Here is a 25631-nt window from a genome sequence, read left to right as displayed (position 1 = left end):
CTGCTGTTTTTCAAGACATCAGTGGTGTCCTATACTTCCAGGATGATATACTGATCATGGGGAGAACCAAACAAGACCATGATAACAAATTGAAAGCAGTGCTACAGATTCTGTCCACCAATGGTCTCACAGCGGAATGGGAGAAATTCAAGTTTGGCCTATGCTCCATCACATACTTGGGGCATGAAATAAGTGACAGCGGGATTGCCCCGAAGAGGGCGAATGTCGACGCAATCATGTCTGCACCCACTCTACGTAACAAAGAGGAAATTTGTTCATTCTTAGGATTGGCTGAATTCTACAGCAAGTTTGTACGGAACTTCGCCACCAAAACGCACCACCTCCGTCAACCATTGGAAGAGAAGAATGTCTTCAACTGGTCGGATGATTCCAACTCTGAATTTGTAGAAATCAAAGCGGACATCTGCGAAGCAGTTCCACTACACGGCTTAGACAGCTCGGCCGCCTCCATCTTGACCACAGATGCCAGCGGCAAAGGCTTGGGAGCGGTTCTGTCGCAGATGTCCACGGATGGAACGGAAACCACCGTCAGTTTTGCCTCTCGTTCCCTCACCCCCAATGAGGAGAAATTCAGCGTCATAGAGAAGGAGATGCTAGCAGCTGTTTGGGCCATGTAAATTTTGTGCCAATACCTCTGGGGCTCCCGGTTCACTCTCAGGACAGACCACAAGCCGTTGGTCAAAGTCCTCACATCTAGCGGACATGCCAGTGCCACGCCACGCATCGCCAAGATGACTCTCAGACTGTTGGATTTCGTATACAACGTAGCCTACTTACCGGGTACGCAAAACAACGTAGTGGATTTCCTCAGTCGGTCAGCTGCAAGAGAGAAGGCGCAGACTCACACGAATGGGATGAATACTCCATAGCATTCACAACAGACCAGGAGGAGGTCATTAGCGCACAAGAATGGAAGGCGGCATATGATGCGATCCCCAAATGATGAATGTAAAAACGTATGTTACGCAAGGCTGGCCAGGGAAAAGACACATCAGCAATGATCTCAGGAAATACTGGGTGGTCCGAGATGAACTTTCTCTCAGTGATGATGCCACACTCCTACTATGAGGGACCAAAGTAATCCCTCCCCAACAGTTAGTGGATTGCCTCCTACTATACTGCATGAAGGCCACTTAGGAATTGTGAAATCAAAGAGACTAGTCAAACAATCCTATTGGTGGCCCGCAATCGACACCCACGTGGAGAGGTATGTGAGGACATGTGAGCAGTGTGGGAATGCAGACAAATCACACACCTTACTGCGACCACCCCTGGGGAAGTTCCCCACACCTCACAACCCCTGGGAGGAGCTGTCCGTCGACATTCTGGGCCCCATCCTGGATTCGTGGGGAGTACCCAAGTATGCCATCGTTCTCATTGACCGATACTCCAAATGGCCGGAAGTAGAGATATGTGACAAAGTGGATACGGGCACCCTCATTGCGTTCCTCACCACCACATTCTTACGTGAAGGAATCCCGAAAAGCGTCACGTGCGAAAATGGGCCGCAATTTACGTCCGACAAGTGGAAGGCTTTCACAAAAAGAAATGGCATCACAACCAGACACACCCCGGTCTACCACCCTGTGGGAAACGGCCTAGTGGAAAGATTTAACCGAGTACTCATGGGGCCCGTGCAAGCAACCATCAGTGCGGGAAAAAACTGGGAGACGGAAATCAAGCACACTGTGTGGGCATACCGCAACGCACCCACCATGATGGGCTACAGCCCATTCAAGATCCTACGGGGCCGGGACCCGTTCACACATGACAACTCACTGTAGCTGAACCTCACGTTGCAGAGCAAGTGATCCCCTGCAGTTGTCAGAAGCAACCTTGAGAAGGCTCAGACGATCTACACGGATCATTACAACAAGAAACGCGGAGTCCGAGATGTCTCCTTAGAAAATAGGGAATGGGTGAGGGTGAAGCTCAGCCAAATATGCAGGAAAGGTGACAGCAAGTTCAGCGAGCCCCTACAAGTCAGAGAAACATACTCGCGCTCTGCCCTGCTAAGCGACAGCAAGATATGGTCACATAGCAGGATGGCAAAACGCAACAAAGTGATCAATTGGAACAAAAGCAAATCTTTGACACTCACTGGACAAGCAGAGTGGCAACTGGACGATGATGAAGACAGACCAAGTACAAGCACATCTAGCCACGACACGATAAGAGACAGCAACAGCGACGTGGGCCACGCAAAGAGTCGGAGAAGTTCAGAAGTCACACAAGGCAGCATGCCCCAGGAGAGCCAGGACACATGTGAGTCAGATACCACACAAAGTGCTCTCAGTGCGCACAACAGGGCCCGGGAGGAAGGTACTGGGGAACCCAGAACACACACTAGAGAGCACAGAGGACACAAGTACCCCTCACACACACCCTCACGGCAAAGTGATAGTATTACCAAAGAGATATAGGGAATATGATATGGGAACTCATACCTCTTTGGAATGTTCCTCCTCACCGTGTTATCCACAAAACTGGTTGCAACATTTTATGTTACCTCATGTCCCACGGGGCACTGTTAAGGTCTAATATGTAAACATATCGTTAGTGCCTTGTTTGTATTGTTTAAGGGGGGAGATGTGGTGTAGCGGTCTAGCTGATACACTATCACGTGACCGAGAGGATCATGGGAAGTGCGGGCGGCCATTAGCCCAGAGAGACCGGAGTGTAACAAGCCGGCTCCGAACTCTCCCTCCAGAGAGTAAATACACTTCAACCTCCCGCCAGTCTGCTGCCTCTTCCTTCACTGGGGCGGGAGGTATACACCACAGCAATGCCATGCGTGACGGATTGTAATAAGCTAGCTCCGATTATATTATGGCACTCAATATGGTGTAGCGACACGATTAAATTAACGCAGACCATAATAAATAACTGCCTGAAATGAGACAACTCCCCAAAAATGACCTGGCTACAGTATGTGAAATGAACTTTGACCTCAATAGGGCTAAGTGAATTGTTTGAGGACCCTAGTCCATGCCGGAAGATTTCAAAGCTTGAACTAAAGACCATTTATCATACAAGGCTGCTTTTGACCGACAGGAAGCTCACCCTCTAAATAAATCCGTTTCAGCTTACGAATAGACCTGTAATTCCAGCAGGGGAGTTCTCCTATTTAGAAATTGTCAACATACCACAGCGTAGATACATATTACTGAGGTTTCGTTTGAATCTAATCAGTTTGATGTTAGGCTTCCGGGCAGGGAAATGTAGCCTGAACTTTCACCCTGCTACTGCGATAGGGTGTCTAAGCAGTCTGGCCTCCACATAGTCCTATTCTGTGGTTTTTATAAGGAAGAACGTGCAAGATTTATTCTCCCGTTTTTAAGACGTTTCAATTTTGAACAATGTCGTGTGGCATTTTATTGGGCGTGCTCTAGAAAAAGGAAAACCTTGCACCTTGGTACTGTATAATCTGTATTCTGATCTGCTTTTGCTTGCTTTTTGTACTGGCCTGACTTGTGAATGTATTAGTCTGACTTGGGGAACATTTTTCTTTGCAGGGTTTCTACATTCTGGAATGGACTTTGTACTCAGTAATGAATTCTGTGTCATCATGTTTACATATTTATTATCATATCTGCTTTTATGTGTATTTTTGCACTTTTATGATCTATATTTTAAATGGATTGAATAAAGAAAGTGATGATGACAGGCTGGTAAAATCATGATATTTGTGAAAGTGTAAACCTAAAATATCAGCTTGAAGCTCGCCAAAACAAAGGTGTCTCCCTCACTATCATCATCCACGATGGATTTCATACTCATGCTCTGACACCTCTTCCAGGCACCTAGCCAGACCAGAACATGACTCTTTTCACAGACCCCCCACCTCTAAACAGTACAAACACACAGGTGTACTTCCCCCCTCTTCTCCAACAAGAAAAACACCTCTCTGCCACCATCAAGAAATCAATTCTGAAGGGTCTCTCCAAAACACCCACCCCTTTTCACAGAAACCATCTCACAAGCAGGTAAAAAATGCCCTCTTTTAGCTAAATAAATGTATGCCCCAAATGTACAACTGGTACAGTGCGCTACACATCCAGTTAAAAATAAGATGTTGGTGGCATATATCTATGTGGCACAGATTCCCAACCTCCTCATAAAACAAAAAAACCTGTTCCTTCTGCCCTAATGTTAGCTGTTCAGACAACATAAATCTTATCTTTATTAGTGCCCCAGAATTCATAATGAGGCAGGTAAGAGTACCGGAAAGATTCACTAGGTCTACAGAAAGTCCCAAAATCTGTGATGTTCACCACAAACCTTTCAGCTGACAAAGGTAGCTGATGTCTCTGGAGGAAATCACAGAGGGAATGAGGAACTACCAAAGGAATTGGACCTGGAAATACCAATTTCCCTTGTAACTGCTCATGTCTCAGGAGATTCCCAGTGTTAAGATGACAGCAGAATTAACATTTGCCATACTGAGGCACTTGTAATGAAGCCTTTAGTCTAGCACGAAACAGTGCTCGGTCACACCTGCTAACTCTCAGTTGTGCGATGATCTGTCCACATTCTTCATAGGTAATAAAGCCCAGGGAATCAGAACTGCCATCACCATCATATCTGCACAAGCCACCAAAACACAACTTCCAACTTCCATGCTGACACCACTCCCTCTATCAGCCGTCTTTGGAACGATAGGCAACAAACATACTGAAATCGTGATTTCATGCATTGGACAACAGTACAAACTAAACCGTCTGTTAGCAGCAGTCTTTCTTTGAAGGGATTCCAAACTGTAAGACTGTCAAAAGTTCGCGTTCGAGCCTCGGCCAGTCACAGTGGTCTCCAAAAATGTCCAATCTACCACCTCACGCAGGAATTTAAGACCCTCAGATCAGACTTGCTGAGGTTGTATGGACAGTTTCAGGACTAATCCTACAACTACCGAGCTCCTTCCACTGGTTTAAAGCACAAACGGCAGACAACATTCTGCATCTCACACACCCAGCAGCACCGGGAGACAATTGAAAACATGAACCCTGCAATATACAAAAAACATATAACAAATGTTTACCCTGCTGGAATATTGACAGAAACTGGAAAGAGGATCTAACTGTTTAGAGCAGTTACCTGAAGTGTCGCAGATGGCAGATGATTCTGGGCGAACACAGAGGGCCAAAGAACTGCACCTAATAAAAGAACGAAGACTCTGGCGGAAGAACACTCACCTGGAGGGAGAAAAAGGGCTCCCCGCACCCTGCCTTCCCGGATCGCTATCCGTCGCACTCCAGGTGCCACGTACCACCGCTCAATTGTCTGGCTGGCCAAAAGTGTGAGGGAAGGTGATGGTTCAAACTGAACTGAATCAAAAACTTCCACAGTGATCCGGAAGGGACTTCCAATCACATCTCGTTTGATGAGCCGATGGAATGGCTTCTCAGAGCTCAAGGCCCAGAGGAGGCCCATGGGCAGCACGCCTCGGTAAACCCCTCCAATGGCTGCTGCCTTCTCCAGGTCCACCTCTCCAGCAGTATCCCCTCGGTAGAAAGCGCTTGAGCTGTACAGGAATCCCTTCTCGTCCACCAGTGATGCCCTGAGAGTCACCAGCTGATTGGGCTCCAGGCCAGAGATGAAGATTCTGACAGGTTCATCTACAAGGGACACCTTTGGAAGCACACTCAGATCTACCATTGTGGAGGCGATCTCTGAAGTCCCTAGCAAATAAAGAACAAAAGAGGAGACTGAATTAGTATGATGCAGCAATCTCAGAATGACATCATACATTGAAATTGCTTTCAATACCATCATTGCACCAGCACAAGTCATGACCACTAGGTACAGAGCAAGCACTGCCCATACAAGCATAAGCACCTCAAGACACTTCTGTTTGGGGTTAACGGAAAGAATGTCAGGTCAGAAATACAAACTCACATTGGCGTTTACATAAGACAAAGATTTAGAGTGATTATGGAAACATTTATGAAGAAAAAAAGAACCTGCAGCCATGTGTTCTCTGCCCTGACATGCATGCAGATTTACAAAATTCACAATTGTTTTCCAGAATGTGACTCAAACTGTTTCACGAATTTCATATTAGGGATATGCAAAAGATTGTAAGATTGAGCAACCTGTTATACACTGCATTTGTTGATTTAAAAAAAACACTGCATTGATTATTGTAAACTGTTTAAAAAAGGGACACATTGGGACATTCCTTCCACACTACTTAGAGAAATTATCAGCCTTCATTTAAGTACCTGTGTAGAAAATGTGTGTTTCTGGATGTAGAAGTCTGTGCACTTTACCCCTGCTAACCCGCAGTACAGTTGTGCTCCCCGTTCCAACATGATGTAACTGGCATATCCCTAATTTTCATATGCAACTTACCTATAAGTCCCTAGTATATGGCACAGTGTGTATACAGGGCCTATAAGCTAAATGTCAATAGTGGACTCAGCACCCATTTTGCCTCTTACTAAGGTGACATTGCAAACATGACTGTAGGCCTATCCTTTGTATCCAGGCTGTTGCAGTTTAAACTGAAAATTCAACTCTTCAAAATACCTTCTTTACATATGTCAAAATCTTCCCTTTACATATTTATGTCACCCCTAAATTCAGCCTTATCACCCATCAGGCAGGGTGCGTACCATTTAAACGCAGGATGGTAACTGTTTATGTTAACCATGTCCTGCCAGTATAAACGGACCAAAAGCTATTTTAAATGTAGCAAGGCAGACTGTTTTATATAGGAAAACTCTGAGTTACATTATTACATTTAATGTTGGTTAAGATATAGCTAGAAATATCATTTGAAGGATCTTTTTAATGCTTATTCAAATTCCAATGTAATAGTAACATTGAATTTGTTTATAACTAATAACTACTGAGGAAAAGTTACTTTATAAAGTAACATTTTCCATACCTAAAGTCTCTAGAGGTCCAGATTTCGATGAGTTCTGTCATCTAGCAGTTGAATAGCCCCCTTAATGAGGTGTGAAAACTGCTCCATGAGCAACATAAAGACCTTGGGTGTAGAGGTGTTGTTGTTTCCTTCCCAGAGTAGCCAAGTGGGATGTGCCTAGGAACTCAATTAGCACTGAAGAGGTCTACCCTGCTAAAGGCAATTGTTAGCTGACACCTGGGCAGGCCTTCCTCTGTTCCTACAGTAAGGCAGACAACAATGCCAGTGGGAGAGGAGCTGTCCACCCACTGGTTTAGGAGTGTTGCTTATTTCCATGGCCACATGTTTGAGGTGGTCACAAGCACACAAGGGAAGAAAGATTCTACCAGCTTAGTTTTAGGTAGTGAGGGGCAATGTGGGATTGTTTGCAGTAGGGCATACAGAAAATGCTGCAAACATTGGTAGGGTTACCGCTGGGAGCTATTACTCTATTGGTTAGGAAGGGGCCAGGAGTCTCCGCTACTCACAGACTGGTGTCAAGCATAAATATGGCATCCACAGTACCTCCTCAGAACATTCCTGGACCTGTGGATAATCAGAAGAGGACTGAACCTGCTGTGTGAGACCTGAGAAGAGTCCTGAGGAACTGGACCTGCTCTCCTCCTTGTAACCACAACAATGAAGTGGACTCTGAAGGTCAATAGGATGGCCTCCTGTTCTAGCTACAGGGACACAACAAACTCCAGAAAGGATTTTGTTAAACTTCCCAGTTGAGCTGAGCATTGCCAACTGAACTTTCCCTTGACAATGTTTGGGGCTTCTGTTGGAGTAGGTCTTGATCCTCAGGTGCTGTTCCCAAGATCTTGGAGCCCTGGGCTGTGTCAAAGTCTACTTCTCAATTAGACCTGTCACCCATAGGGTTGTCTTCCCCCAAACATTTTGCAACCTTAACCCAAATTTGTGCTAAAAGTAGCTTTTATTGGCCGTAGAACTCTACATTTGCCCCTGCTATCTAGTACTGAAGTGCTTGTGCTCATTCTCCCAAACATGGTTTGAGTTGCTTATTTAATTTACTTATAAGTCCATTGTACAGTGGTATACCATATACCCAGGGACTGCAAATGAAATGCTAATGATGGAGCAGGTAAAACACAATTTTGTATACCTCCTCTATTCTGCATGAAATTTTAATACATAATCATTCTAAATATTAATTTGTACTAATTAGTTTGGAGTGGAAATACTAATCAACCCATTGCACCTTATTAAACACGAAATACACGTGGGACTAAAATGCAAATTGCATGGCTAATAATTAAATGATTAATTATGGTACGCAAACTAACTGTAGAATGTGCGGAAATAGAGAATTGCATGATTTATGTTGCTTTGTGATAGTTTGTGCTTCCAGTGTTGCAGAATGGTGAGTATTATTGCATTGAATGTTGCTATGAGCTAGGAAAATACTAATATATATTGGGATTAATGCGGGTTTAACCTTAGAATCTTTATATCCATATATTAATTTCCGTTAAATTCGCTTTTGCTTAAGTTGGCGATCGGGCCTACTAGGCCGCAGCACTTAAGATGGAGTTCGGAAGTGGGATGTATGATATTACAACGCGGGTTTTTACCACGCGTGCAGTTACATCGCATGCGTTACAACGCATGCGATGTTACAACGCTATGCCATTAGAACGCTAGTCTTTACATCGACTTGCGCTAGATGGCGTGCTGACATTAAAAAAGTGTAATTTACTATTCCAACTCCAGTCCACTTAACAGTAGGGAAGGTGTTGGGATAGTAAACTACACTATTTGTAATGTTAGCACGCCATCTAGCGCAAGTTGATGTACAGACTTGCTTTCTAATGGCATAGCGTTGTAACATCGCATGCGTTGTAACGTATGCGATGTAACTGCACAGCGTGGTAATAACCGCGTTGTAATGGCTGTTCCCCTCGGAAGTGGCCACCGTCATGTGAGTGCGATGCCTACTCCGCAGACTCGGATGGCTTTGAAGATCTCCAGGCGACCTCCGAATGAAAGATGTGATGTTCCTTGTCAAGGATAGGAACGTTGTGGACTGCCAAGACCCAACTAGTGTGAATGACTGAAAAGACAATAGTGTCCTGTACAAGAAGGTTTACATGTTGTTACTTCCGAACTTTCGCCTGTGAACCCGTGAAAATAATACAATTCTGAGAGATGTCATACTCTGGCCCATTAGAAGCAGGCAAACCTGGGAATATCACCACTTCTTGCAAATTCAGAGAATTTAGCCAATCAGAACACTTCTACTCTGAAATTGTTGCATATTGTCTTAAAGTAAGGGGAACAAAGTGTATTTAAGGGGAAATTTGGAAGAGAGATAAAGAAGGTCCGTATCACTTTCCTGTTGGTGACTGTTGGTGTGGAGGATTGATTGACTAATTCGTTGGCGCGACTGCCTGGTCCTTGATTAAATTGTGGGGACTGTGTCGTGCTGAGGGAGACTTCTTGGACTTACCTAGGTTTCTCTTTGGCCGAAGAGGAACAATTTCACCGGAAGGGATTTTGATTTATGCAGTGGGTTGACGGGTTCTTCTGGAAATGGTAGCCAATATCAAAATTTAGGTAAATGTATTGGTTATGTTGATCAAAAGAAATCTGAATTTAACTGTTATCCTGAATATGACAACAGATTGAATTAATAGATAAACTAAATATTGATTAATAAGAAAATGAGTTTGTGATTCTTTAATAAGGAATTGAAAGTTAACCGAAGGTTCCGAAGCTTTAAACGTGTTTTAGCTGGTTCTAAATCACCATCAACCAGTCCAAATAATTTGTCCATCTACCATGTGGTGGAGTGCCTTGATGTTAAAGTTAGGATTCTGCAGGTACTTATGTATATAATGTATATAATGTAAAGACATTTATCCCGACAGGTAACAAGGTACCCCCACATGTCCAGCACTTCTTTTCCTCCTGTGTGCAGATTCGGGTGAGACGTATGAGAGTTGGTGTTATGGGCCCCACCAATGAATGCATGTATAAGTGAGTGTGAGGGGGTGGGGCCAGGAGCGCGACGCAAAACTCCTTCCTTACCTGTGGTACGGAGAATGCGAACGCCGGATAGAGAACAGAAACCCCGGAACGAGACTCCAGAACACCCGCCAACCACACCCCCCTCTCGTCTCTTCCCACAGACAGGCGAGAGGATGGAAGAAGGTGGGGCTAACCCCGGAAGCTGTACTCATCAGCCACTAAAAGGAGACCTGACCCAGAAAGTACTCTCTCGGATCGGAGAAGGAGTAGGAAGTCGAAGGACGAGGAAGGCGAAGCAGAGAGACGAGGAGCGGAATGACGGCAAGCCGGACCAGGTCGGGAACGAAGGCGGAACCGAATCGGAACATCCGGAAGAGTTATGGAGCGAAGACTCGTGGTGTCCCCCCGGAGGAGGCTGTGGAGCGGCCACAACTCAGGAGAGTTGCGGCGAGGCCAGTGAGTGACGAGGCTCCAGGGGAAAGACCGGCAGGGAGTGGGGAGGAGGGAGGAGACTGAACAGAGGGAGCAGGGTGGAAAGGGCACGGATCAGTTAATTTTATCAAGTGCGGCACCATTATTCCTGCAACCCCGTATATTTTCTTCCTGAGCACAGTCGTGATTATTCCGGCATTTCCTCTACCCCTGAGCATCGTTCACCCTTCCTCACCACGCTGGGTTTTCCTGTCACACCCTTCCCCCCCCCTTTTATTTTCTTCTGGTGTTATAACTCAGAAGCTGCCCACATTGGGTTCTAAAGCACACCACTCTCCAACCCTATCCTTAGCGAATCAGCTGGGGTGAAATTTGCTCCAGGAAGCAGAGAAAAAGGTGAGGTGACGGGTAGAGTAACGCCTATATGTACTGAATGACCCTGATACTGACGGCCCGCTGTTTCCTCTTTTTATGAGCCTTCGGGAGGATCCAACCACGGCCGAAGAAGCTAGGCAGACACCATTGAGCTCCAGCTCAGAGGAAGACGACGACGAACTGCGTTACCCCAATACATCTCCACGGATAGGACACAATACCTTCCCAACAGCCACATCAAAGAGTGACCTTCCTGATAATAAAATATTTTCCCTTGGAAAATATATTCAGCCTCCGCGTCTGTATATCCGACCCGCCCTCCCACAGTGAGTCAGTGTGATGACGGGTCTGTGACACAAGGAGGATATGTAAATTTGCCCTTTTCTGCTCGAGCAGTTTTCTGGTAGCAGAGGATGGTTATTTTTGGCTAGTTTGGTGATTAGTAATGTTTTTTTTGCATTGGTTTGGTGATTCTTGATTATTGATTTATGTTCTAACATTCTATGTTGTGTCGCGTCGCATTTTATGTTGTTTGAAGACTTCCGGGATGTAGGAAGGCGGATGCCCTGTAGGTACACGGGGAAACTTGTGGCAAGTGAAGTCGTACAGTGTATTGTCTGGTCACCCTGTAGGTACACGGGGAAATGTGTGGCAAGCGAAGTCACACAACACATTGTCTGGGTTCGAGTTGGTAACATCGTCGTATGTTATAGTTAGGGACATTTCTGTGTGAGTGTGTGTGAGTGCAATAGCAACAGGTTATCTCGTGAAACTCTGGCCTTAATTCTCAGGAGCAGTGTAGTCTCCACATGTGTTTTATCCCCAGAGAATCAGTTAGTCTTTTTGCTTGTTAGAAGGGTAAGTTAGAGGGAAGTGCTACTTTATCGGCGAACTGAATAATTCTGTGGTAGGGTAGAGGTAAGCGCTGTCTACTGGAAATACAGAATTCTTGTGTAAATGGACAAAACTATCCCTTTGGTTTAGCGAAACAGGCAATGGTGGTGTTTTTATGTCGTTACTAACAGATTTTGATTAAAGAAAACGTAAGAAAAGTTTGCAGATACATTTTGTAAAGGAGGGATAGCAGAAGCAGGAGTAGCGAGCAAAGCTGACGTCAGAAAGGCTGCGCTGGGATTGGCCAGCCATAGATAAACAAAACGTTCATGGATTGGTGCGTTGGTGTGAGCTGCGCTAGGAGTGGAGAATTGTCAGTGTGACGTGGACGCCCCAGATTGGTGTGGTAGTGTGAGTCGCGCTGGGATTGGAGGACTTCAGAAGTGACTTAGACACGCAGGATTGGTGTGTTAGTGTGAATCGCGCTGGAATAGGACAGCATACGGAATAATTGAAAGGGAAGTGATTTGAAAAGTCTAGAAATTCAGAACTAGGGATAAATAAAAAATGATGTAGTATGATTCACCTGAGAAAGAGAAAAAGTCATGGTTTGGGAAAATTAAAAGTCTATTTAAAAAGGATAAGCCGATTGTGGCAAGGGAAGGACAGATAATTCCACCACCAAAATCGCCTGCATCTTTTATGATAGCGAAATATGGGTACCATACATGTATATGGTTAGAGAATTGGGCAAAGTACACGAAAGAAGATGGAGTACTAGCATTTCCGAAAAGTGTTTCATTTAGTTCAGCTGTATTGAGGAACTTAAGAGAAAGAATGATGAGGTTAGAACCAAGGCCTAGACCTACTCAGTTTGAGGCTTTGACGGAATGGGAAGAAGAGATGTATGAAAGGCAACAACATCGAATTGAATTGAATTGAATTGAATATGGATTTCTAAAGCGCGTAGCTGCCCTTGGGCGTCCCAGCGCTGATACTGTCTAAGAACACCAGTAGGACCGGAAGGGAAAGAGGGTTACACAGGAAATAGCCAGGTTTTGAGCTGCCTACGGAAGGCAAGCAGGTTGGGTTCTGACCTTATGGAGAGGGGTAAGGAGTTCCACAGTTTGGCAGCATTGTAGGAAAACAGTCTCCCTCCTGAGCGGGATTTCTTCACTCTGGGGATGACTGTAAGATGGAGAGAGTCCGATCTGAGTTGACGGTTTGCTCGGTAGGGATTGATAATGGATTTCAGGATAGGGGGGCCTTTGCCTTGCAGTATTTTGTGGGAGATGCATAAGGCTTTGAAGGATATTCTTTCCCTTACTGGGAGCCAATGTAGGCTTTTAATGGCCGGTTTGGCTGAGCATCTCGTTTTTGTTTGGGTCAGTATTCTTGCTGCTGCGTTTTGGGCGCACTGTAGTCTGTTGATGACATAGGCAGGAGCTCCCAGGTAGAGGGCATTGCCATAGTCCAACCTGGCGTTCACCAGGCCTTGCATGAACAGTTTCCTGGACTGGAAGGGAATAAGGTGAAGGATCTTCCGTGCTGTTTTTATTAGACCGAAGCAAATGCCTGTCGTTTTCCTCGCCTGTGTTTTAAAGTTGAGGTCTTGGTCCAGCCATATGCCCAGACTCTTAACTTCGGGTTTAGGGGAGGGTGGCAAACCCATGCAGGGGGGCCATAAAAGAGTTTGGGGGCGTTTGAGTGGATTACCAAGGAGGAGGATCTCTGATTTTTCTCCATTAAGTTTTAAGCGGGATTCGCACATCCAGTGATGGATGTCTTCTAGGCAAGCTGCCAGGTTGTCCAGGCTTTTACTTGACTGGTTGATGGACACCACCAATTGGGTGTCATCAGCGTACATGACCGTTTTGATGCCAAATGGGGCGGTAATGTCCTCCAAGGGGGACATATTCACATTAAAAAGTGTGGGGCTGAGGGAGGATCCCTGGGGGACCCCACACTGAAGCGGGGTGGCTCTGGATGTGGCTAGGCCATCGGTTACCTGATAGCTTCTGTCTTCCAGGAATGATTTGATCCAGGAGAGGGCGGTCCCTGTTACTCCTGTCAGTTTAAGCCGGTGGATTAGTATGTCGTGATCCACAGTGTCGAAGGCTGCGCTTAGATCCAGGAGGATCACTGCCACTGATCCTCCTGCGTCTAAGATAGATCTTGCCTCTTCGACCACCGCTAGAAGTGCAGTGTCTGTTCCCTGCCTCGGTCTGAACCCCGTTTGGGATTGTCTTAGGAGCTCATTGGTTTCCAGAAACCAGGATAGTTGCTGGTTTACCATTCGCTCGGCCACTTTGCTTATTGCCGGGAGTAGGGAAATGGGTCTGTAGTTGGAAAGGTCGGAGGGGTCGAGGTGTGATTTTTTGAGGAGCGCCTTTACCATGGCTTTTTTCCAGTTAGTTGGGACCGTGCCTAGTCTGATGGAATCATTGATTAAGCGGGTAAACGGCTCAGCAATAATCGGTATGACTAGCTTGAGTTGACTCATCGGGGCAGGGTCTAATGGAGAGCCACTCTTAACCGCTTGTATAGTAGATATGAATTGTTCCGTGGATATCTGTGCAAAAGCGTCAAGACGTGGGGTGTCTGGGTCAGGGAAGGAGGTCTCAGGGGGTTGAGGTGTAGGGGGCGGTGGAAGAGAGTTGAGGATTTTACTGATTTTGGTAGCGAAGAACTCCGCTAGTTGGTTGCATCTAATGCCCGATGGGTCTGGTGTGGGAGGGGGCTCGGGGGTTTTAGTGAGGAGACGAACAATACGGTACGTTTCTTTGGCCGAGTTGGTTGCGTTCTGTATTTTTTCCTCGTAGAAACTTGCTTGTGCGTTTTTTATACACGCTTTGTATTGTTTTATAGCAGATTTGTATGTGGACTTGCTTCTTCGGAGTGGAAGAAGGTACAATTACATGTTTGGTAGACATTGTGGTCAGGAAAGTCATGAGAACAGGATGAGCAGATGGCGGAGTGCAAACATGACTGAAGGTATGTTTCCATTAAGAAATACTGGAGAGACAAGTGGCAGAAAGTGTACAGAAAAGAGAAACCATACAGGGTCAGAAGGTTACAAGTATGGTGTGAATGATTTAGAGGATGAAGTGCTAGAGGACATGTTTTAAAAAAATCCTCCCCCGTATCAACCAAATTCTACGCTGCTGACGCCGAGTCCGCCGGTAAAAGAAATCATGCTAATAAAAATATTGAGTAAACGCCACCTGATTTAGGAAAAAAGAATCCATTTAGAGACTCTGAACTATCACAACCTGTTAGGACTGGAAATGAAAATTCAGCCAAACTAGCTAGGACTACTTTGGAATTAACTGAGAAAATTAGAGAATTAACCAAATACATGGAAGCCGTAACTGTACCTGTAACGATCCTGTCCGAAGACGGGTACTCCTCAGGATTCGTGCGATGCAATAAGGGGTCCACCCCTTGATACCCCCAACTCCTACAATGAATGCACTATTAGGGTGATCAAGTGACGGAAGGGTAGGAAGGGAACAGCGGGAAGTAAATTCTGAAATACAAAGAACAATACCATGAGATACAAAGGCATGCAACACTACTCTCATAAATTCTCGCTAGGGTAGTCAATTACCATAAACGTCACACCACACCATCGGCTTTTCCATAATTCATCACTCATAACAGTCCCACTCTTCCAAAGAGCCTTTAAGAGTTACGAGAGCAGATATAGTCTTGAATGAGTAACAATGGCCAGCGTGTGTAATCCCCAGTTAATCAGTCACTGTGAATTCCACTGTTCCTTTCCCACACTTAAAAGGACATAAGAAAACAAAGAACTAAGGTGTCCCAGCTCTTGCTTCTGGAGCTGGTAGCAAACCCAATGGAATTGCAGTCGCAAAATAGTCAAGCAAGACTTGAAATGGCTCCTTAAAATGAGAGCCACTCCTTCTTAAGAAACTATATCCAGCTCCTCCTGTGGAGCGCAAAGAAACAATACAGGAATGTCCTGCTCCTCCTGTGGAGCGCAAAGAAACAATACAGGAATATCCTGCTCCTTCTGTGGAGCACAAAGAAACAATACAGGAATATCCTGCTTCTTCTGTGGAGCACAAAGAAACAATACAGGAATATCCTGCTCCTCCTGCGGAGCGCAAAGAGACAACTGAGGAAATATGAATTTTGTGACTAGTTATGTCCCCTATCTTAGACCCCAACGGCTCCATGTATATGCTACAAGTACATGTATGTTCCCTCCAGTTTCAGTTTTGAAGACGCAAACACATGTGCGTCCACCGTTAACATGTCCTCTTTCAGATCCGCCATGAATGGGTCAGATATTCCATTCCTAAGTATGAAAGGCCACCGACTTTATGTGGTTCACTTTCATCATTTTGCAGTTCAGGCGAGTAGGCCCTGAATTCTGCCATCAAGCCTTTTCCTGCCTTCTACCTCTGACAGCTCCAGTCTGAGCTCGCATCTGTATCCATGAACTTTGTCCTACTCCCTGCGCGGCTAACGGTGCCTGACTCGGCCTGTTTGCCTGCCAAAAACTGTATTTCACCTTCAAGATTATCTGCTCCGCTCCTCATCCAATGCATTCCTGTCTAGTAGTTTAGGTAAACATCCTTCCAGCTACAGAGCAAAGGGCCCGGCTTCTCTGTCCTCATGCAAGTAATTCATAGCCCCTGTTACCATGGAAGATTTCTGCTCCCTCGCATCTCATGTAGACACTTAGACGCTTGTACACGCACTAACAGTCAGTATAGAATAGATCTCGTCCGAGAGACCTTTCCTTTTGGATAACACCGTTCTTTAAACATAAGATGTTAGATATGATTTGGGATTAGGTTGACTTGACCCCCCAGACTTCTGTCTCCACATGTAGAGCTAAATGTCAAGTCCCCTTCACCCTCTAGTTGCACGTCAATCACACATCATGCGGCTGCGCGCGCATCTCTGCCAATTATTTCTGCTGACATTGCAGGATTCTTTTATGGATCCACCCACTTGTGACATCATGTATAATGACGTTTCTAGTTACGCCTATATGTACGCCCTTTTTTATGACGTATGTGTATTGTTATCTCTATTATCAGTTGTTACGCCTCCTGCATCTGTCTTAATGTAATTCTTTTCATATAAAAACGATTACCTGTCAATAATGTATTGCCTTCCCTTCCTGAACCCCCGTGGTGATGGAATATGATGCCTGCAGTTCGAACTGTAATTCCTTTGTAGAGGAATAAAGCCCTTTCAGAACCTCTAATACCACGGATTCTGCCTCTTATTTTACTGAGTTATTCTTACTAGATTTTACCGCATCAAAAATAGTATAGGTAATTAAATATTTACCACATTAATTGGCGCCCGAACAGGGACACTTTCTCATCTCACGCGCCGGAGGTGCGTTGCAGGCCCGGTCTCCTGCCACAGCTGGACGGACAACAACGTGTACCCGCAGGATTTCCTGTATCTCCCTCCTGCCAAGCGGGGGTGACTGAGGCTGCGATCAACACCCAGACGAGGCGGTGAGAAGTGTGAAGTATCCCGACCAGAGCCTAGCTGAGAGAGCAAGGTCCGAGGTATACAGAGGCCCACCAGGTTCCGAAGTTCCGCGTCGAGTCCAGTCCAGTCCGGTCCAGTCCAGTTCAGTTCCGAGGCCTTCAGTTCCGTGCTACCCGGTGAGTACCATTGCCGGGGAGGCATTTACACGTGCACATAGTCTGTGCCGGTCAAGACGGGTTTGGGTACACAAATCCGGTCTGCACTGTTTCAGCAGTGTATCTGTACTGTTTAGCAGTATATCTAGTATGTCTTGTATATAATTCAGTATCATCTAGTAGTAAGTATTATACCAGTAACTAGTTCCCTATAGTTATGATTGTTCGTTAAATGTTAATGTTAAATGTTTTAAATACGTTCTACATATTGTGGTGTGAATGACTGTTCATTATTGTGTTTATTGTATTAAGTGTGTTCAAGACTAAGTAACCAGATCTCAAAATGCCGCTCTTTTCAAAATTAAGACAGATCAAAACTAGAAAAGGGGTACTCGAAGAAGCTGTTCCCATTCCACCTAGGGACACTCCAGGGTACTTTATGTATCATAAGCATGGCCTAGACGCCGTATTATTTCTTGATTTATGGGTGGACTACACCAAGGAATTACCAGAAAGTCAGAGGTGGCCCGCAGCTGGGACCTGGGATGCAGATTGCATCATGAGAGTAGAAGAAGAATTATGGAAAAAGAAAGCCAGACAGTCACAGAAAGATGCCATTGAATTATGGCGTAAAGAATCATATAGACGTACAGAAAAAGCGCTCAGACAGGAAGAGAGAAGTAAGGAGAATTCAAATAAAGCCCGAGAAAATCTATTAATTGAGGAAGGTACCCGAGTAAAATCAGAACAAGTAGACAGACAAAGAAATGCCCTTATGAATGGTATGTATCCTCTTATGGCCGAAGGGTTACCTAAGGCTACTCCGGAAATACCGAAAGACTTGCCACCTCCAACGTACACCCCAACTAGCAACATCCGACATGTTTAAAGAGCAGCTTGTAGATTGTAGATATGATCCAGTGCCAGGTAAGCAGGACAGACTGCTACTGTCATCACTACGTATACGACGAGCTACATTGTATTTACTGACGATACCAGGAATGGTTGAGCACCTAGACAATATATATCATTTTGTCCAAACAGGGCGCGGCCCTGAAAGTATTAGCGAAGCTATGGAATACCAGAAAGTGGATGTACAAAAACAACTACTACGATTTTTTATAAACTGCGTGATCAGGAACCAAGACAGGCCTGAGGCAGATCATGATACTATGCAAAAACTTGCCAAATGGGGTCAGAATATATCGGAAGAGAAACATGATAAACAGACGTGTATAGTCGCCATGTACCGAAAGATCCGCAAGGAAGTAGAGCGAATACATAAAGAAAGACGAGAAGCAGACAGAATTGAATCAGAGGGAGAGGAGGAGCAAGAATCAGAAATAGCCGCAGGACAATTAGAAACGATGGCTTATGTAGGTAGAGGAAGACCTCATAATAATACCAGATGCTTTAATGATCCAATACGTCCGACACGCCCAGAATGTAACAGAAATTTCCAAACCCCTATAATAAATATAAGGTCTCCTGAACACCTATTTCAAGCTGCTGATAAATTACTCCGAGAACGAAGGGGGTATCATATGCTCGATTCTATGGATGAACAAGAATTAGCCAGGTCAGCAGTCCTATGGGCTGACTGTCCCGGAAAATACAGTGATGATGCACTAGCACACACGTTTTTGAACCTTACCCCAGACGAACAGCGTTTAGCTGGTATATACATGATTCAACAACTACTTATATTATATAAAAGCCAACACTCCGATCCTGGTCCCTTACCTGACATATTGACTGAATTACTCACGAATAGATGGAGAGGTTCAGGTACTGATTTAATTAAAGAAATTCTAGAATTCAGAAACCAGTATATTGTTTTCGTATGCCCAGAACATGTCTCACTTCCCATCAAGGAAAGAACGACGTATTACATGGACAGACAGAATCCCTTACGCGAAGTGCACCCAATTAGAGGTGACGGCAATAATTTCCAACGAGTATTTGTGTACACACCTATAACTAAAATTGAATTATTAGAAATGAAGAAAGTAGTACCTAGCCATGACAAAGACCCAGCGGGTTTCCACCGTGAGATCAAAGACATGTTACTCATGGGAGAGTATACCTACCCCGACATTATGAAAATATTAAAAGTACTAATGCCTGCTGGTGTCTACGAAAAACTCAAAGAAAAGGATTGGGAGGTGGGAGACCAAAAGATAGATTGGACAGCATTAGAAAACGAAGAAAAAGCCCGAGCTGCAGGTTCAGGGCTTGGGGACAAGACTGCAGCACTACCAGGATTACTAGTGCAGGTACTGCCACGTTTATTAACTACGAAAAAGGAAGACTGGGGTGCAATCTCAGCCTGTAAACAAAAACAAGATGAAGACACTAGTGATTTCTATTCCCGATTTGAAAAATGTTTTGGTATAAATAGTGGCATAAAAGCAAGTAGCGAGTCATATCCACATCTGTTTGTGACAAAATTAGTTGAAAATTCCCTGCCCCAAGTTAAGAATAGAGTATTGAAATTCGAGAGTACCTGGCAAGGTAACACCCCGTCACAGATGTTACAAATGTTGCAATATCACCACAATAGAATTAGAGAGGAACAAGAACATGAACAAAGACGTATGAAAGACACGAAAATGAAAATGCTTGTGGCTCAGTCAGTTCCAGCTGACGGTCATAAAAAGTGTGATACCACAGGTCCTACAAAAGGGACATGCAACTATTGTAAACAGTCAGGTCATTATATACACGATTGTGCAGTTTTGAAACATAATATCGCCACAGGTAGAACCCAGGAAAGACCACGTCCACCTAGACAGGATCAGAACCAACAACAAATCCCTCAGCATGCACAATCTATGCCAGCCCCACAACAGGCAGCTCCACCACAGATCGTAGTTACAACACAGCAGCAGCCTATTGCTGCCACACACGCAACAACGCAACAGATGTATCAGTATGCACAAACAGATTATCCCGATTATCAACGATACACATGAAACAGCCTAGAGAGGGAAGTTGGCTTACCCCTTATCGAGGTTCCTGTAGATCAAGAGGGACCTTATGTACATAGTGAACTATTAGGCCAAGACAGAAAGTTTTTACTTGATACAGGGGCAAGCAGAACAACCATACGACGCAGTGAAGTTCCAGGGGCACCCCTCTCAGGCTCACAGAATATTTCCCTTGGTTTCTCAGGAAAGCCTATCATTAATGAAGTATCGCAACCCCTTCCACTCACGGTTGGTCCATTGACACGAACTACAGATCTATTGCTTACTAAATCATGTCCAGAAAACCTGTTAGGTATAAAAACTTTGAAGGCTCTAGGAGCCATAATATGTTGTTCTCCGGAAGGAGTAAGATTATTTTTACGTGACTTCAAAGGTCACTACGTGTCCAGAGACATGGATCACCGACTGCAGAATTTACCTACACATTTATGGGCACAAGGCCCCACTGATGTTGGTTGCATGAACATTACACCATATCGAGTCACATTAAAAGCAGGAGTGGTACTACCACGAATGCGACAATACAAATTACCACCAGATGCTGTAGTGGCTTTACTGCAAATCATTGACGAGCTCATTGCACAAGGAGTGGTTGTGGAAACCGACTCAAATGTATGTAATTCCCCGATAATTCCGATTCTCAAAAGAACAGACCCACTAGCACATGATTGTATTGAAGTCATTACTATCACGACGAAACCCAGACAAGACTTGACAGATATCCCATTGTCAGATCCAGACCTGACGTTGTATGTAGATGGTTCATGTATGAGAACAAGTACAGGAGAGTTAGTGGCCGCTTATGCAGTCACAACAGACACTGAAATCATTGAAACAAATTGTATTAACACTTTGTCAGCTCAAGCAGCAGAGCTCATCGCTCTGACACAAGCCTGTATTCAAGCCACAAATAAGAAAGTCAACATATACACAGATTCACGTTATGCATTCGGAGTTGTACATGACTTCGGCATGCTGTGGCGAGAGAGAGGTTATTTAACTTCTCACGGTGCCCACATCCAGCACGGACCCCTCATTCATGCTTTATTAGATGCGATTCATCTACCCACTGCAATATCGATTATGAAATGCAAAGCCCATACGAAAGTTACCGATATCATTTCTCAGGGTAATGACCTAGCTGACAGAACAGCTAAACAGACGGCTCAAACTCACACAGCTGACACGACAAAGACAATAGCTCCGACACCGACACATTGCATGACAGTTAAGGATCCCGCTCTTGATGTAATTGACATAGTCCATGTAATTGACATAGTCCAGCGCACCTAGGAGAGAAAGCTATGCTAGACAGCATTCAACACATCTGGTTCAACAAACATTTACGAGCAGCTGCTAAACAAAAAGTTCGTACCTGTATGATATGTTGTCAGTTTAACCCAGGTAAAAGCATTCCCGTAGAACAGGGTGGATTTCAGCCTCCTGATCACCCTTTTGAAGTCCTCCAGATGGATTATATCCAGATGGAACGATGTCGAGGATTCAAATATGTTCTCGTAGTTGTCTGTGCTCTTTCCCGTTGGACAGAAGCCTACCCGGTTTCAGATTACACTGCCCCGACTACTGCCAAACAGTTAGTTCGAGAATTCTTCCCACGGTACGGTTTACCACGTGTTGTCTATTCAGATAACGGCCAGCCGTTCTCATCCGAACTGATGAAACACGTTTCACTTTTGTTAGGTTACCAATGGAAATTCCACTGTGTCCGACATCCCGAGGCAGCAGGTCTCGTGGAACGCCATAATCAAACTCTGAAAATTAGATTGTCTAAAATATGTAGAGAGAAAGGTGTCGATTGGGTAGTAGCCTTACCAGTTGCACTCATTTACATGAGAATGGTAGCACATTCTCGAACAGGGCTATCCCCGTATGAGGTGATCTTCGGTAGACCACCAAATATGTGGGGGACGCCTATACCCCGTAAAATAACCGATGTTGACTGTAATATGCTGACAGATTACCTGGCTTCCTTGATGTCTGCACTACAATCTTGTCGTTCACAGGTAGCTGCAGCTTTTCCCGATAACACTGAGGTGAAGCCCCATGATGTGGTTCCAGGGGATCTTGTGCTAGTGAGGAATTTCGACCGGAAGACCCAGCTGGAGCCTAGGTGGCAGGCACCTAAACTTGTTCTGCTAACAACAAGGACAGCCGTGAAGATCGAGGGACGTAAAGGGTGGTTACACTCGAGTCATATCAAGAAATTTTATGGACTACCGTCCGATGTGAACACTCAGCCCTGCATTCCTTCACAGATTGATTCAAAGCTCCCCTTGGTTGAACCATCGGAAACAGAACTATATAAACTGAAACTAAGGTCTAGCAAGTCAGACAATTTGATTGTTTAAGTCCTCTCCAAGGTGAATCGGTTGAATTTGTCTCTGACATGTATCCTCTAGACCGAAATAGAGAAAGAAATAGACAGATACAGCTGAAAAAACATGCGTATTGTAAATCACTTCGTAGTCACTGTACAGTAACATTATTAATTTTGTTTTTTCTAAGTCTTCTGATCATTATAACCAGTGTATTACTACATATGTATTACCCTATTTCTAAGCGTGTTTACAATGTTACTGCTGAACATTCTTTTAGCGAATTACCCCCACATGAGTTGTCTTATAGATTTGCGCTGCGCAACAACACTTTCATTACTATGTTACATCATTCCCATCAGACCAGCAATGCTACCAATTGTTGGATATGTGGCCGACTCCCTCCCTATCAGAACTATAAGGGAGTTCTGCCTCTCTTTCCGTATCCGTTCACACATAATGGCTCCTGTGGAGCATGGTTTAGTTTGATTAATTCCCTAGATTCGAATTCAGTAGTTTATCAAGACCACTGGGTATGGGGAAACCTGAACCTAGTTTTACTTAAAGTCTGCTACCCTAACAAGGAGGGACTTCCCAAAAGAACAGGAACTGATCTAGAAAATGAAGTATATGGATTAGGTAATTTTACACTTAACCTCATGATTCTGAATGTTGAATCCGAAGCTACACCAATCTTGCCCGCTATGTCAGTATTTCCAGTTAAAGGTGAATTATGTGTAAGAAAGAATGGTTCAATACACATGGGCCATAGTAAATGTACCACTGTAGTAGAATTTAGTGATCAAGGCAAGTCTACGTTTAGAGCTTCTCGTCATTCCTATTTCATATGTGGCCAGACTGCATATATACGTTTACCTCTAGATTGGGATGGTACCTGTTACATCGCATTCCTTCTGCCACCTGTTTTCCTAGCCCCTCCTGATTATCACAGAAATACCCATTTATTACACAATAGGCAACAGAGAGATCTCCCGATTGTCGATTACACTGAAACGGCATGGGAACAATATACAGATTTCAATAAAGGTTTCTTTCCCTATATAGGTACAGTCACTAATAGTAAGCTGATACGTAGATTGACTAGAACCCTTGAAGCAGTAGTAAATGAAACTACTTCCGCCTTAGGCAACTTAACAGAGGAGCAGTCTGCGATGCGGATTGTTGTTCTTCAAAATCGTCTTGTCCTTGACGTCATCCTGGCCGATAGGGGCGGAGCTTGTAGGGTCATCAGATCAAGTTGCTGCGTATTCATACCAGAAAACTCGCCATCTGTATATAAAGCCATAACTCGCCTCCACAAGATTGTAAGCCAGATACACCAGAGTCCAGGCACCTGGACTTGGTCCGGTTGGTTCTGGAGCGTGTTGTCAGCCTGGGGATGGAGGATCCTATCCTTCCTAGGTATTGGCTTTCTCATACTATTCAGTTGCTGCTTATGTCTACAATGTGGGCCAGCGATTTGTGGTCTGTGTGCCACATCGTGTATTCCACATCCAAGTTTTCGCTCAAGATCCCGGAAGAAGAAAGAAGAACAAATGATGCTATATGAACAGATTGATGGATTGATGAAGATCGATATCTCCTGAGGGTCCGTAGGGGACAAGGAGGGAATGAGGAAATATGAATTTTGTGACTAGTTATGTCCCCTATCTTAGACCCCAACGGCTCCATGTATATGCTACAAGTACATGTATGTTCCCTCCAGTTTCAGTTTTGAAGACGCAAACACATGTGCGTCCACCGTTAACATGTCCTCTTTCAGATCCGCCATGAATGGGTCAGATATTCCATTCCTAAGTATGAAAGGCCACCGACTTTATGTGGTTCACTTTCATCATTTTGCAGTTCAGGCGAGTAGGCCCTGAATTCTGCCATCAAGCCTTTTCCTGCCTTCTACCTCTGACAGCTCCAGTCTGAGCTCGCATCTGTATCCATGAACTTTGTCCTACTCCCTGCGCGGCTAACGGTGCCTGACTCGGCCTGTTTGCCTGCCAAAAACTGTATTTCACCTTCAAGATTATCTGCTCCGCTCCTCATCCAATGCATTCCTGTCTAGTAGTTTAGGTAAACATCCTTCCAGCTACAGAGCAAAGGGCCCGGCTTCTCTGTCCTCATGCAAGTAATTCATAGCCCCTGTTACCATGGAAGATTTCTGCTCCCTCGCATCTCATGTAGACACTTAGACGCTTGTACACGCACTAACAGTCAGTATAGAATAGATCTCGTCCGAGAGACCTTTCCTTTTGGATAACACCGTTCTTTAAACATAAGATGTTAGATATGATTTGGGATTAGGTTGACTTGACCCCCCAGACTTCTGTCTCCACATGTAGAGCTAAATGTCAAGTCCCCTTCACCCTCTAGTTGCACGTCAATCACACGTCATGCGGCTGCGCGCGCATCTCTGCCAATTATTTCTGCTGACATTGCAGGATTCTTTTATGGATCCACCCACTTGTGACATCATGTATAATGACGTTTCTAGTTACGCCTATATGTACGCCCTTTTTTATGACGTATGTGTATTGTTATCTCTATTATCAGCTGTTACGCCTCCTGCATCTGTCTTAATGTAATTCTTTTCATATAAAAACGATTACCTGTCAATAATGTATTGCCTTCCCTTCCTGAACCCCCGTGGTGATGGAATATGATGCCTGCAGTTCGAACTGTAATTCCTTTGTAGAGGAATAAAGCCCTTTCAGAACCTCTAATACCACGGATTCTGCCTCTTATTTTACTGAGTTATTCTTACTAGATTTTACCGCATCAAAAATAGTATAGGTAATTAAATATTTACCACACAACACAGCACCGAGAGTCATTGACTGTCAGCCTGCGCACTACCTGTGAGCGTGTGGGAAGCCAGGCAAAGTTCTTAGTGGCGCTGGATGCCCAGGAAGGAACCAGAACAAACGTCCCTCTTCAATCGGTCCCCGCGGGAAAATGCCGTGAGTTTTGCCAAGGCTCGCCTTCTGTCTAGCAGCAGCCGGAAGGAAACAACCAACGAGCCGTGACCGGAATCACCGGAGGAACCGCGGGTGATTCCAGTCTCCAGAAAAAGACGCATCCACGCGTTGTTGTA

At 44.8% G+C, this 25631-nt stretch overlaps 1 protein-coding gene across 1 annotated transcript in view; it reads right to left on the bottom strand.

The window, feature by feature from the left end:
- Window positions 1-25631, bottom strand: part of LOC146839647 (acyl-coenzyme A amino acid N-acyltransferase 1-like) — a 109132-nt gene that overhangs the window by 58644 nt on the left and 24857 nt on the right. The window contains exons 2-3 of the mRNA XM_085651734.1: window positions 14938-15089; window positions 5214-5699 (exon numbers count right to left, since the gene is read on the bottom strand). Of these exons, the coding sequence (XP_085507860.1) occupies window positions 5214-5676 (463 nt within the window). The 5' untranslated portion in view covers window positions 5677-5699; window positions 14938-15089. The remainder of the gene's footprint in view (window positions 1-5213; window positions 5700-14937; window positions 15090-25631) is intronic.

The sequence above is a fragment of the Triturus cristatus genome, chromosome 4_1, assembly GCF_964204655.1.
Source record: "Triturus cristatus chromosome 4_1, aTriCri1.1, whole genome shotgun sequence".
Classification (NCBI taxonomy): Eukaryota; Metazoa; Chordata; class Amphibia; order Caudata; family Salamandridae; genus Triturus; species Triturus cristatus.
Note: the sequence above shows the minus strand (reverse complement) of the source record. Positions and strands in the feature narration are given on the sequence as shown.